This window comes from Nyctereutes procyonoides, unplaced genomic scaffold (genome assembly GCF_905146905.1).
Source record: "Nyctereutes procyonoides isolate TBG_1078 unplaced genomic scaffold, NYPRO_anot_genome, whole genome shotgun sequence".
NCBI classification, from domain to species: Eukaryota; Metazoa; Chordata; class Mammalia; order Carnivora; family Canidae; genus Nyctereutes; species Nyctereutes procyonoides.
In genome coordinates, this window is record NW_026575133.1 from 6,968,903 (window position 1) to 6,984,497 (window position 15,595).

The 15,595-nt window shown below is 38.9% G+C and overlaps 1 protein-coding gene across 3 annotated transcripts in view; it reads right to left on the reverse strand.

Moving 5' to 3' along the window:
• The window catches only part of ARMH3 (armadillo like helical domain containing 3), a 187,387-nt gene that overhangs the window by 83,695 nt on the left and 88,097 nt on the right, over nucleotides 1-15,595 (reverse strand). For 2 of the 3 annotated variants that reach the window (XR_008661180.1, XM_055300034.1), the window contains exon 23: nucleotides 2,227-2,302. The exons of the other annotated variant lie outside the window; for it this stretch is intronic. Coding sequence is in view for 1 of the 2 variants with exons in the window: in XM_055300034.1 (XP_055156009.1) it covers nucleotides 2,227-2,302 (76 nt within the window). In the remaining variant the exon portion in view is untranslated. The remainder of the gene's footprint in view (nucleotides 1-2,226; nucleotides 2,303-15,595) is intronic. 3 annotated transcript variants of the gene reach the window in all.

The window sequence follows — 15,595 nt, forward strand, 5'->3', positions numbered from 1 at the left end:
ATGCTGGTAGCCTTTGATGCAACGCTATGGGAACCATTATGGTATAGAAGAAGGAGCCTTGGGGTGACTGGCTGGCTCAGTTGGTGGAACATGTGGCTCTTGATCTTAGGGTTGTGAGTTTGAGCCCCATTTTGGGTGTAGAGATTACTTAAAAATAAAAAACCTTTAGAAGAAAGAGCCCTGAGCCCTGGACTCACACAGCTTTGCCAAACAACTGTGAGACTTTCTGTAATCCACAATATCTTAAAGAGTCATTTTCCTCCTTGGTAAAAGGTGTATTTTTAAAAGCTTATGATATACTCTGTAGAGTTTGAATATTAAAGAAGACAGTATATAAAAGAGCACAAAGTTTAGCACTTATTAAGTGAAAGTAAGTGTCAGAAAGTAAAAAAAAGTAAACTTTAGCTGGTTTACCCTGACTGGTATTTTGCCCTGATTTGGCTTCAGTGTGGTAACTGACATTCAAACACATTTTTCCTGCAATCTCTTGAGAAAACTGACTGGATCTTTGATACTTTTGACATATACTCCAAGTCTAATTCATTAGTGACAGTGAAGATAATCTAATTATTCTATGCAGCAAGTTCATCAAAGAAATGTGAGGAATGAAAATGAAGGTATAGGCCGGATGGAGACTTGCAAAGAGAAGAAAAAAGTCATGGTTATAGGCATCTGCTCAAAGTTCAGCCCAGTCCTTTCCAGGCTATTCACAAAAAGCATAGGCCAAAAGCTTAAATCAGCTGTTTGACAGCCCTTGGGAAGAATAAGGACAGCAGCCAAGCCAGAAGCCACTGAAAGGGAAGGCAACAAAGTAGGAAATAAAGCAAGCATAAAGGAATGTGATCAAGGAAACAGGTCCCAGATGAAAAGGAGCTGCCTGGAAAGCCTAAGTAAATACATGAATAAATAAACACAACATAAATTATGCCCATATGAACTTCATACTCTAGCCCAGAATCTGGAGCTGCTTTCAAACACCCACATTTGTCATACTGCCCTTGGGTCACAAAGGGATATTTGGGAGAAGACAGTTTGTAATTTCTGATTCTTACAGAAAATTACATTTATCATAAGGCCTCACTATAGTATCTGGTTTATTTGCTAGGTACAGATATGCATTTGTGGAATTTATAAAACTGTGTTTGCAGCAAAATGTCTCTGGGGTCAGGTAAGGCAGATCAACCTTCAGTGCAATCTTGTTAGCACATCTTACCCCTATGCCTCCTCATTCCAGCTCTCCCAACACACACATTTCACACTTCTCCTTCTGTTCCCAGATGTGCCAAATACCAATGTAAATCACTACAGGACATTTTATCTTTAAAAAAGGGAGAGAGAGAAAATAAAAAAGAAGGAAAGGAAAAGAATAAAGATACAGAAATAAAAACTAAATCCCAGCTCTGCCACACATTAGAATCTATACCAAGTTGTGGATGTGCATTATTACCATCGCTGGGAATGGCTGGCAAGGCTTACATCTGGAGCTAAATCAAGTTTCCCCATCTGCTGGGTTTGCCTCTTCTACTCAAGTGTTAATCTTTCAATTGTTTGCAAGAACAATTTAATAACTGTTGAGAAAATGGGAAATGATAGGCACAAAGGGAACGAGGAATATAAGGAAAGTCAGCTTGAGATTTCACGATACTGAAAGTATATTCTCTCCATTTACAAACAGTTCACTTCTGTAAGTGTGTGGTATTTCCTCAAGACCCTAAGCCAAACTCCAAGTCTGACTCAATTTTATCCAATACAGATAGCACTCTGTAATTGCCTTGCTGTTTCATAAGGAACCTAAAATAACTTAGCCCCATGAGCTCCATTTGCCTCTGTTTACCACAAATAGAAACAGCCATGTAAAGCAAAACGTCAAAGTTCCAGATCCCCATGAGTCATTCACTGAACTCACAGAGAATGGCAGAAAAAAATTTCAGAGAAAAGCTTTCAGATGGCCTATACACAGAAAACACTTTGGCAACAAAGACACCTGAAAAGGGCTTGCAACCATCTTGGTAAGAAATTTCATGAACTGCACTGTGAGCTATTTCAATATGACAATATGAAAGTCTCATGTTCTGCTTTTCTTGATCAAGTATGACATTTCTTCCACTCCTACAGACATCAGGACTTAAAAATAGCAGTAGTGTTCAACACACTCCACTCAGAAAGGTACAATAAACCTCAGGATAAGCCAAGGAACTCTGAAAGACGTAAATTCTCATTCCGTACCTGATATTAACCAATGCATGGGTCACCTTGCTAGCTGCTTCTTTCCACTGGCCTGCATTGGTAGAAAGCCTCAGGACTATAAGGAAGAAAAGAAAAAAGATTGTCAGACCCCCAATAAAAAAAAAAAATCACAAATATGAGGAATAAAGACACATCTCAGAATAGCATTATTAGAATAACCAAACAGAGCCTACACCAATGTTCTGTTTAAAACTACCTTATCGGGGCAGCCCTGGTGGCGCTGCGGTTTAGCACCACCTGCAGCCTGGGGTGTAGTCCTGGAGACCTAGGATCGAGTCCCACATCAGACTTCCTGTATGGAGCCTGCCTCTCTCTCTCTCTCTGTGTGTGTGTGTGTGTCTCTATGAATAAACAAAATCTTAAAAAATAAAAATAAATAAATAAAACTTCCTTACCTTAGTGAAAAATATATGGGCTTATTCTCAACTATCTTCACCAGGATTTTTTTCCTTCTAGCTTTATTTTACTTTCTTTTTTTTTTTTTAAGGTTTTATTTATTTATTTATGAGAGACAGAGAGACAGAGAGAGAGAGAGGCAGAGACAAAGGGAGAAGCAAGCTCCATGCAGGAAGTCTGATGCAGGATTTGATCCCAGCACTGCGGGATTATGCCCCAAGCCAAAGGCAGATACCCAACAGCTGAGCCACCCAGGCATCCCTTTTTTTCACTTTCTATCAAAATACTCCTCTCCTCCTCTGCCCCAAGGGGCAGGGGAACCCAATTGGGCAGGGGAACCCAACTCCCCTCCATTTACTCCCTAACAGGTTTCCATACTTAGTTTTCACATTAGTTTAAAACCTACACTGAGAGGGATCCCTGGGTGGCGCAGCAGTTTGGCGCCTGCCTTTGGCCCAGGGCGTGATCCTGGAGACCCGGGATCAAATCCCACATTAGGCTCCAGGTGCATGGAGCCTGCTTCTCCCTCTGCCTGTGTCTCTGCCTCTCTCTCTCTCTCTCTCTGTGACTATCATTTAAAAAAAAAAAAAAAAAAAAAAAAAAAAACCTACACTGAGGTGGTAAGATAAGGTTAACCTCACTGCCACATTTATCATTTACCTAATGGCTAGGGCTGATTTAGTGGAAGTGGCTGGCTGAATAAGTATCCCTTTCTGTTCCATACATATCTTTCTCCTAAAGATTTAAGCTGGGTCAAACAATACAAATAATCTTGCCAGATAGAGAACGGTCATGTTTCAATCAAGAAGTAACCTGTTTTATGCATGGAGCCTGCTTCTCCCTCTGACTGTGTCTCTGCCTCTCTCTCTCTCTCTGTGACTATCATAAATAAATTTAAAAAAAACTTTTTTTTAAAAAAAGAAGTAACCTGTTTTAGATCCTTTGACTTAATTGTGTGACCTACAACATGAATCAACAGGAATACCCTTCCCTTTTATGATCAAATTCTATCTCTTTTCCATACTTACCAATAGGAGGAAAGATGATGGAAATATAGAACATCCTCAATCAGCTAAAAGCTTCAGGGCCATACATTACAGTAACTGATACCATTTTAGAAAAAAGACAAACCAGCACGTTGCTCCTTGGAAGAGGAAGCACATGGTGGGCACTCCAAGTTTCTAGTTTTGTTTTGTTTTTTAAATATTTTATTTACTTATTCATGAGAGACACAGAAAGAGGCAGAGACAGGAGAAGCAGGCTCCAAGCAAGGAGCCTGACATAGGACTCAATCCCAGGACTCCAGGATCACACCCTGAGCTGAAGGCAGACGCTCAATGCTGAGCCACCCAGGTATCCCCAAGTTTATGTTTTTAATGAAGGAATAAATAATTAAGAGCCAAGTTTACTATGTGCCAAGAAGTGAACAAAGTTAGATTATATTCAAGATAGCATAAAGATGAGGAAACTGAGGCTCAGAGGAGATAATTATCTAAGTCATTCAAGCAGTTATATGTAACTGAGCTAGAAATTGAACCTGGAGGGTATGACTCCAGAGCATGTACTTATAGTAAGTAGTTATGTGTATAAACCCTAAAGTCAACTGTCAAGAGTCCAATTCCAGCCCCTGCCATTTACTAAGATAATAGCAATACTTACATGAAAGGATTATTATGAAAATTAAATGTTAATATACATAAAACCTTAGATCAGCGCCTGGCATATAATAAATGCTGTATAAATATTAGCTATTATTATTTAGATAAATGGCCTCCCAAACAAGTGAATGAATTTGAGACTTTCCCAAAGGAAGTAAAGTGGAGCCCAAAAAACATTAAGAAATGTGGAACAGGGATGCCTGGGTAGCTCAGCAGTTGAGCATCTGCCTTACGGTTCAGGGTGTGATCCTGGAGTTCAAGGGTGGAGTCTGACATCAGCCTCTCAGGCTCTCCGCAGGGAGCCTGCTTCTCCCTCTTCCTGTGTCTCTGCCTCTCTCTGTGTCTTTCATGAATAAATAAATAAAATCTTAAAAAAAAAAAGAAATGTGGAACCAATCTGTCTAGGAACTTTATTGATTTATTGATTTTATTGATTTATTTGTGACAGAGAGAGAGAGAGGCAGAGACACAAGCAGAGGGAGAAATAGGCTCCATACAAGGATCCTGAAGTGGGCCTCGATCCTGGGACTATGGGATCATAACCCTGAGCCAAAGGCAGATGCTCAACTGCTGAGCCACCCAGGCACCTGTGCCTAGGAACTTTATACCTGAGTACCATCACTACCTATTCCTGGCCAGTATTCTAGCAAGGAGTAGCAGAAGCAGCTATATCAGAGGGAAGACCTACGGCTGTAACAGAGAAAGAAAATTCATCTGGCTGCTCTGCATCTGTTCTAGCAACACCTCATTTTCATAAATTCATACAATTTTATGGAAGAGACTATGGAAGCCTTAATAAAACATATTATCAGAACACTGCTTTTCTAATTTACAAGATTTAGTGCCAGGTAAGTTGGTATAGTTCCAAGTTAAAGCTCCTCAGTCTGCAATCCGGTTTCACTCAGTGTACATGCAAATTTAGTCGTGCAGGGCAGCCCTGGTGGCGCAGCGGTTTAGTGCCGCCTGCAGCCCAGGGTGTGATCCTGGAGACCCTGGATCAAGTCCCACGTCGGGCTCTCTGCATGGAGCCTGCTTCTCCCTCTGCCTCTCTCTCTCTCTCTCTCTCTCTCTCTCTCTCTCTCTCTCTCTGTGTGTGTGTGTGTGTGTGTCTCTATGAATAAATAAATAAAATCTTTAAAAAAAAAACTTAGTCGTGCAATGAACACAACTGTTTCAGCAGGTCAGACATATCTTTATCAACTCAACTGTGAAACTCCTTAGATGTGTTTTTCAATAGATCCTCCACTAGATCATAAATTCTCTGACGGTAGGGACCAAAACATTTATGGAGTTGAGGTGAATTTTCGTCTCCTTCCTCAGAGAGGTATTTAACTCTGTCAATGGATTATTTCTCTGTAACATTCTGTCAGCTCTGTTCCTTAGTGAACAGGCACCAGATGACCTCATTACTGCATTCCCTTGGAAATGCCATAGGCTTTTACATTCTTTTTTGTTACCAAATTTAAACACAAAATTATTTCAAAATTCCCTAAAAGCCTCAAGTTAAGGTAATCATTTATGTAGTAAATTATGTAGTAATGATTTACTACATATGTATGTGTAACATATACACAGCCGTATTATACATTTTTATAATAGTAAAAACTGGAAACAACCATAATTTCCATGAAAAGAATGGTTAAATAAACTATACCCACATTGTACAAAATAAGACAGAGAGAGAAAGACTTAAGAAAATTACAAAAAAAAAAGAATATGACTTTTTTTTTTAGATTTTATTTATTTATTCATGAGAGAGAGAGAGAGAGAGAGAGAGAGAGGCAGAGACACAGGCAGAGGGAGAAGCAGGCTCCATGCAGGGAGCCTGATGTGGGACTTGATCCCAGGTCTCCAGGATCAGGCCCTGGGCTGAAGGCGGCACTAAACCGCTGAGCCACCGGGACTGCCCATATGACATATGTTTTGAAAAACACAAAACAGAAGGATAACATGAGTATAACTATGTAAAACTATGCATTCACATAGGCTAATATACTGCTATGAAACCAATGGTAGCACTAGAAAGGGAGGAATGTAAAATTTTTTAATCTTTCCATCTTGCTTTTTCTTTAGTATTTGTAATTATCTTTTTTTAAATTAAAAAAAACAGTTTAAAATATGGTATCATTTATGGTTCAGGGCAGCTTCTTTGGAGAGCCTTCCTATTCAGTGGACTTGACTGCAGTAAATTAATGTCATAGGAGTATTAAATGTGTGCTTTTATCAAAAGTGTTTCAGTGAGCCTTCCTTTTCTAGCCATGACAGGAGAACAAGACATAATTTACCCTCCTACCTCAAATGACAGAACACTGGACAGAACAGATGAAACAACATCTACAAGATATTGGACAACAGGGCAGCCCGGGTGGTCTAGCGGTTTAGCACCGCCTTCAGCCCAGGGTGTGATCCTGGAGACCCGGGATTGAGTCCCACTTCAGACTCCCTGCATGGAGCCTGCTTCTCCCTCTGCCTGTGTCTCTGTCTCTCTCTCTCTGTGTCTCTCATTAATAAATAAATAAACCTTTAAAAATAAATTTAAAAAATAAAGATTAAAAATAAAAGATACTGGACAACAGGCATACAGAACTGTGATCCCTGAAGAAAAAAAACAAGGGGAGCCCTATGATTACCCCAGCTTACTGCATGGAGAAGTTTCTAGCATGTGGGGCAGGGAGGAAGAACCTAAACAGAACCCAGAAGTCTTGCCAAGCCAAAGACATAGAGATCAACACTTAGAGAGGCCAAGGCACCTAGAATGGGGCAGAGTACTGCAGAAGAGGGTGTTCAACAGGGAACTCTGGAGGTGTGTAGAGGGATCCTCTTAGCTGAATATTGATCTGTATATAGAGAAGAGGAAAATACTCAAGGCTGGGCACAAAAAAACACTGGAAAGGAAAAAAAATTGTAAAGCTCATGTAAGACTCCACAAATAAAATAATTTGTCTTTCCACCAGTAAGAGTAGAAAGATCTACTCATACACTGGTTTTCAGACAGAGTCTGCAGATGGATATTGTACTAGTAATGGGGCCAAATTAGCCTATATTAAAGATTGTTCCCAACCTCCCCTGAAAACTCTTAAATGCAAACCTGAAAGGATAAAACTGATTCCAAATAACATAACCCCTTCTAAAACAAAGTTTAACATTATATAAACTAACAAAATCTAGTACTAACAACATTAAAATCACAATGTCTAAAATCCAATTTAAAAATCACCAGGCATTCAAAGCAGCATAAAAATATAACCAATAAGCAAGAGAAAAACCAGCCAATCGAAACAGATCTAAACATGAAGAAAAACTAGCAGAATTAACAGAAAAATACATTAAAACAACTAGTGTAGGGGCACCTGGGTGGCTCAATGGTTGAGCGACTGCCTTTGGCTCAGGTCATGATCCCAGGGTCCTGGGATCCAATCCCGTGTAAGGCTCCCCGCAGGGAGCCTGTTTCTCCCTCTGCCTATGTCTCTGCCTCTCTCTCTCTGTGTCTCATGAATAAATAGAATCTTAAAAAATAAATAAATAAAACAACTAGTGTAAATATGCTCTGTATTCTCAGGAAGATTGAGAAAAATACAAATACAATGAGGAAAGAAATGGACATATTAAAAAAGAAGACCAAAAAGAACTTTTAGGGAAGAAAAAAACCTTCTGAAATGCAAACTACACTGGATAAAATGAGCTAAGATTAATGAGATCAACAGCGTATTAAAAAATACAGAAGAGACATCCAAATCGGGAAGAAAAAAGTAGAGTTGTCACTATTTGCATATGACATGATACTATATATAGAAACACTAAAGACTCCACTAAAAACTATTAGAACTGATAAATGAATTCAGTAAAGCAGTAAGATACAAAATTAATATACAGAAATCTGCTGTCTCCATTCACTAATAACCAACAATTAGAAAGAGAAATTAAGAAAATAATCCCATTTACAATGGCATCAAAAAGATTAAAATACCTACAAGTAAATTTAAGAGGTGAAACACCTGGGACTCTGAGAACTATAAGACACTGGTGAAAGAAATTGAAGATGACATAAATAAATAGAAAGATATCCCCTGCTCATAGATTGGAAGAATTTATATTGTTAAAAATGTCCATACTACCCAAAGCAATATAGAAATTCACTGCAGGGGGATCCCTGGGTGGCTCAGCAGTTTAGCGCCTGCCTTTGGCCCAGGGCGCTATCCTGGAGTCCCGGGATCGAGTCCCACGTCGGGCTCCCGGCATGGAGCCCGCTTCTCCCTCCTCCTGTGTCTCTGCCTCTCTCTCTCTCTATGTCTATCATAAATAAATAAATAAATCTTTAAAGAAAAAAAAAAGAAAAGAAATTCACTGCAATCCCTATCCAAATACCAACAGCACTTTTCACAGAAATAGAGCAAATAATCATAAAATTTGTATGGAACCACAAAAGATCCTGAATAGCCACAGAAATCTTGAGAAAGAAGAACAAACCTGGAGATATCATGCCCCCAGATTTCAAACTATACTACGAAGCTATAGTAACCAAAACAGCATGGAACTAGCACAAAATCAGACACATAGATCGATGAAACAGAGTAGAGAATCCAGAAATAAAATCATATCTATTAATCTATGACAAAGGAGGCAAGAATATACAATGGAGAAGAGATAGTCTCTTCAATAAATGGTGTTGGGAAAACTGGACAGCTACATGCAAAAAAGGCTACACTTCCTTATACCATATACAATAAACTCAAAATGGATTAAAGACCTAAATGTAAAATCTGAAACCATAAAACTCCTAAAAGGAAATATAGGCAATAGACTCTTGGACATCAATCTTAGCAATATTTTTCTGGATCTGTCTCCTCAGGCAAAGGGGGGAAAAGCAGGAATAAATAATTAGGATTATAACAAAAATAAAATGCGTTTGCATAGAGAAGGAAGGAAAATATCAACAAAACAAGCCTACTAAATGGGAGAAGACATTTGCAAATTATATATATGATAAGGGGTTAATATCCAAAATAAAAAAACTCCTAAACTCAACACCAAAAACCAAACAATGCAATTAAATGAGTGGAAGATTTGAATAGATGTTTTTCTGAGAAGACATAGATGGCTAATGGACATATTTAAAGATATTCAACACGATGACTCATCAGAGAAATGCAAATCAAAACCATAATGAGGGCAGCCCTGGTGGCGAGCAGTTTAGTGCCAAAACCCCTGCAGCCGAGGGTGTGATGCTGGAGACCTGGGATCGAGTCCCACGTCAGGCTTCCTGTATGGAGCCTGCTTCTCCCTCTGCCTGTGTCTCTGCCCCTCTCTCTCTGTCTCTATGAATAAATAAAATCTTAAAAAAAAAAAACACAAAACCACAATGATATCACTCTCACCCGTCAGAAAGGCTAGTATGAAAAAGACAAGAAATAGCAAGTGTTGACAAGAAAGTAGAGAAAAATGAACCCTCGTGAACTTTGGTGGGAATGTAAATTAACACAGTCACCAAAGAGAACGGTACCAGGGTCCTTTAAAAATTAAACATAAAACTACAGTATGATCTAGCAATTCCATTTCTGGGTATTTATCCAAAGAAAACCAAAACACTAATTTGAAAAGATATTTGCAATCCCATGTTCACAGCAACATCATTCATAATAGCCAAGACATGGAAACAACCTAAATGACGATCAATGGATGAATGAATAAAAAATTGTGGTATGGGGATCCCTGGGTGGCGCAGCAGTTTGGCGCCTGCCTTTGGCCCAGGGCGCGATCCTGGAGACCTGGGATCGAATCCCACGTCGGGCTCCTGGTGCATGGAGCCTGCTTCTCTCTCTGCCTGTGTCTCTGCCTCTCTGCCTCTCTCTCTGTGACTATCATAAATAAAAATAAATTTAAAAAAAATTGTGGTATGTATGTATGTATGTATGTATATACACACACACACACACACACACACACACACACACACAATGGAATATTATTCAGCCATAAAACAGAAGGAAACCCTATTTGTGACAATATGGATAGACCCTAAAGACATTATGTTAATAAGTGACACAGAGAAAGACAAATACTGTATGACCTTACTTATATGTGGAATCTAAAAACAAAACAAAAACCAAACCCATGAAAAAAGAGATCAGACTTGTAGCTACCAGAAATGGTGGGTGGGGGGAAGAGGAATTGAAGAAAGGTAGTCAAAAGATACAAACTTCAGTTACAGGATAAAGAAGATAAATAAGGGATGTAATTTACAATATGAGGATTTAGCTAGCATTTTTTGTATGATATACAGGAAACCTATGAAAGAGAATAAATCCTGACAACACATCTTATCACAAGGAAAAAAGAATTTTTTCCTTTCTTCCTTTTTTCTTTTTATTCTATGTGAAAAGATAAATTTTAGCTGAACCTATTGTGGCAATCATTTCACTATATATGCAAATCAAACAATCATTCTGTATGCCTTAGATTTCATAGTGATGTGTGCCAATGATTTCTCAATAAACCGGTGGGAGGGGGAAATGAAGGTGAGGTGCCATTTCAAGCATGGGAGAGAAAAATCCACTACTGCCTCTTTCTTTCTTGCTGTTTATTGCTAAAAATCCTGTATTGAATACAAAAAGTAACTATCTGGGGGCTCTAAAAATTAAGCATAAGCAGGCCGATTACAGAAAGGAGTCAAAAACTGGAGAAACATCCATAGAAGGAGTTTCAAATTTTCTTTTCTCCTTTTTTTTTTAAATTAATTTTTTTTTTTTTTAATTTTCTTTTCTCCTATTTTTCTTTCAGGCTTTCACAGAGACACACGGTGGAAAAGCTGGTGGGATGGCTAAAACTTCACTAGAAACCTCACCTTTCTGTAGACAGAAACCAGGAAAAGGAGCTTCTGCTGGTCAGAGAACAAAGAGAATCCTGGATAAATCAGGAGAATTCTGCATATAAAATTTACACAAACATGGAACAGATAGATACAGGCAGCAAAGCAAAAGCTTTAAGAACTAAATGGATATCTGAACCAAGTCTCTGACTAACACTTGAGTGGTACATGTGTGGACCAGATCCAAAGCAGCTCAGAAAAGGTTCTGAAAACTCAACAAGTATTAGAACCACAACCCACAGAAGGTGAGAAGGAACTTCAAGTCTAACCCCATCTGGGTTGACTGCCTCCTAATACCAAACAAACCAATCTCCAGAGGATTATAATAGAACCCAGAGTCTACACAACATAACATTAAAAATGTCTAAGATATAATCCAAAATTATTCAATTTATGAAGCACCAGGACATACAAAGAATCAGAATACACAATAAAGGAGGAAAATGTGACCAATCCTCAAGAGAAAAAACAAAGGTCTGAAATGACACACTTTAAAATTATCAAAGGCTTTAAAGCAACTATTATGACTATATTCCATGAAAAAAAGGCATACACACTTAAGTGAATGGTAAGATAGGACTTCTCAGCAGAGTAACTGAAATTATAAAAAAGAGGGGTGCCTGGGTGGTTCAATCAGTTAAGCATCTGCCTTCGGCTCAGGTCATGATCCCAGGGTTCTGGGACTGAGCCCCACATCCAGCTCCCTGATCACCAGGGAGCCTGCTTCTCCCTCTCCCTTTGCCTGCCACTCCATTGCTTTGCTCTTTCTCTCTTGGTCAAATAAATAAATAAAATCTTTTAAAAAGTTTAAAAAGGGGCACCTGGGTGGCCCAGTAGTTGAGCATCTGCCTTTGGCTCAGGTCATGTTCCAGGGGCCCTGGGATCGAGTCCTGCATAGGGCTCTACACAGGGAGCCTGCTTCTCCCTCTACCTAGGTCTCTCTGCATCTCTCATGAATAAATGGATAAAATCAGTTTAAAAAACTAAAAAATAATTTTAAAATAATTTTAAATTTTTTTTAAAAAGAAAAACCAATTGAAACATTTATTTTTTTTATTTTTTATTTATTTATGATAGTCAACAGAGAGAGAGAGAGAGAGAGAGAGGCGCAGAGACATAGGCAGAGGGAGAAGCAGGCTCCATGCACCGGGAGCCCGATGTGGGATTCGATCCTGGGTCTCCAGGATTGCGCCCTGGGCCAAAGGCAGGCGCCAAACCGCTGCGCCACCCAGGGATCCCCCAATTGAAACATTTAGAAATAAAATATATATTATGTAAAACAAAAACTCACTAGATGGGCTTAATAACAGAATAGACTGACACAGGAGTCAGCGAACCTAAAGATAGAACAGTAGAAACTATTAAATAAGATTTATTTATTTGAGAGAGAGAGAGCACAAATGGGAGGGGAGCAGAAGGAAAGGGAGAGAATCCTCAAGCCGACCCCCGCTGAGTGCTGAGCCCAATGCAAGGCTCAATCCCAAGATCCTGAGATCATGACCAGAGCCAAAATCAAGAGTCAGATGCTTAACTGAGCCATCCAGGCAATCCCTATGCTAAAATTTTAAAATGTCAGAATCTGACATTCATTAATGAAAATAACTCTCAGGCAACTAGAAACAAAAAGGAATCTCTTCAGCCTGATGAAAGGCATCTATTAAAAAACCCATAGCAGGGACACCTGGGTGGCTCGGTGGTTGAATGTCTGCCTTCGGCTCAGGGCGTGATCCTGGAGTCCCGGAATCGAGTCCCACATCAGGCTCCCTGCATGGAGCTTGCTTCTCCCTCTGCCCGTGTCTCTACCTCTCTCTCTCTCTCTCTCTCTCTCTCTCTGTCTCTCATGAATAAACAAATAAAACCTTAAAAAAAAAGAAAAAACCTATAGCTAACATCATACTTAATGAAGAATAACTGAATCCTTATTATCTTAAGATTGTAAAAAAGACAAATATATCAATTCTCACCACTCTGATTTAATATACTACTGGAGGGGCACCTGGGTGGCTCAGCGGTTGAGTGTCTGCCTTTGGTTCAGGTTGTGATCCCAGGGTCCTGGGATCGAGTCCTGCACTAGGCTCCCCATGGGGAGTCTGCTTCTCCCTCTGTCTATGTCTCTGCCTCTCTTTGTGTCTCTCATGAATAAATAAAATAAAATCTTTTAAAAAATAAAATAAAGTAATATGCTACTGGAGGTCCTAACCAGTGAAATAAGGCAAGAAAAAGAAATAAAAGGCATACAGATTAGAATAAAAGGAATAAGACTCATTTTTAAAATATTTTACTTATTTATTTGGGGGGGCATGAGTGAGGGAATGGGGTGTAGAGAGAGGGAAAAGCAGCAAACTCTCCACTGAGCAGGGAGCCCAATGTGAGATTTGATCCCAGGACTGTGAGATCATGACCTGAGCCAAAGGCAGACACTTAACCAACTGAGCCACCCAGGTGCCCCGAAAGGAATAAAACTCTTTTATTTACAAACTACACAGCTGTTCACATAGAAAATTCTAAAAAGATTATAAGCTACTAAATCTAGTAAGTGAGTTTAGCAAGATGACAGGATACAAAGTAAATTCAGAAATCAACAGTGCTTCTATATATTAGCAATGAGCAAATAAAAATTGAAGTTCTAAAAAAATACCATTTCCAACAGCACCAGATTCCATGAAATGCTTTGAGATAAATATAATAAACTATGTGCAGCATGTGCAATATGTTTGATGAGAAAAATCAAATACTTCAATAAATGTTCACAGGCTATAAGTTGTATTAAGATGTCAATTTTCCCAAAAATGATCTATAGATTCATCATAATCTATTTTAAAATTTTTGTCTTTTTAAAAGATTTTATTTATTTGAGAGTGATCGTGAGAGAGAGCACACAAGCAGGGGGAGGGGCAGAGGAAGAGGGAAAAAGCAAATTCTCAGCTGAGCAGGGAGCCCAATGTGGGGCTCCATCCCAGGACTCTGGGATCATGACTCAAGCAGAAGGCAGACACTTAACTGACTGAGCCACCCAAGTGCTCCTAGATTCATCCTAATCTTAATTAAAATCCCAGTAGGGTTTTAACAAAAACATATACTTAAATTCATATGAAAAAGTATCTAAGATAGCCAAAACAATTTTGAGACAGAATAAAACTGAGGAGCTAGCTCAGTCAGTGGAGCATGAGGCTCTTGATCTCAGGATTGTGAGTTCAAGTCCCACTTTGGGTGTAACGATTACCGTAAAATCTTCAAAAAAAAATCCTGGGGTGCCTGGGTAGCTCAATTGGTTAGGTGTCCAATTCTAGATTTTGGCTCAGGTCATGATCTCAGGGTTGTGAAATCAAGCCCTGCATCAGGCTATGTGCTCAGGAAGGAATCTTCTTCTCTCCTTCTCCCTCTCACTCTCCCTCTGTCCTTCCTCCTACTCACACTCACTCTCTTTTTCGTGCTCTGTAAAATAAAACAAAAACACTTAAAATCTTTTAAAAAAAGAACAAAGTTGAAGGACTCACACTATCTGCTTTCAAGAATTACTTTTATAGTAATCAAGGCAGCGTTATTTGTGAAAGAAAAGATACATACAGCAACAGAATAGAATATTTACACATGTAAAGTCAACTGATTTTTGACAAAGCAATTCAATAGAGAAAGAAACACCACTCAACAAATGGTGCTGAAACAAGTGGACCTGCATATGTAAAACATGAACCCCAATCCAAACCTAGCAGTATATAGAGAAATTAACTTGAACTGAATCTCAGATCTAAATATAAAGTACTAAAACCCTAAAACCCCTAGAAAAAAAAAGAGAGATAATAATTTTATCCTTGGGTTAGAGAAAGATTTCTTAGATACTACACAAAAAGCACAAACCCATAAAAGAAAAAATTAATAAACTAATCAAAATTTAAAACTTCTTTGGTAGTTTGCAACCAAGAAAAATGGAAATCTGCTAGGTGTATCATAACAAAAATCTTTCCCTAATAGGTAGATGGGACTGAAAAATAAGTATCATTATTTGATAAGAAAAAACAAATGGGGTGCCTGGGTCACTCAGTCAGTTAAGTGTCCAACGCTTGGTTTTGGTTCAGGTCATGATCTCAGGGTTGTGTGACTGAGCCCCACATCAGGCTCTGTGCTCAAGTGTGAAGTCTACTCAAGATTCTTTCCCCTCCCTCTCCGTTCTCCTCTGCTCCTCCCCCTGCTCAAGTTCATGCATGCTCTCTCTCTCTCTCTTAAATTAATAAAAATCTTTAAAAAAAAAAGTCTTTGAAAGACATTAAGAAAATGAAAATACAAGCTACAATCTGAAAGAAAATATTTGTAAAACACATAACCAATAAAGGACCAGTGTGCAAAATAGACATTTCTTCAAAGAAGACATAGAAGACATACAAATGACCAACAGACACATGAAAAAATGCTCACCATCAAGGAAATACAA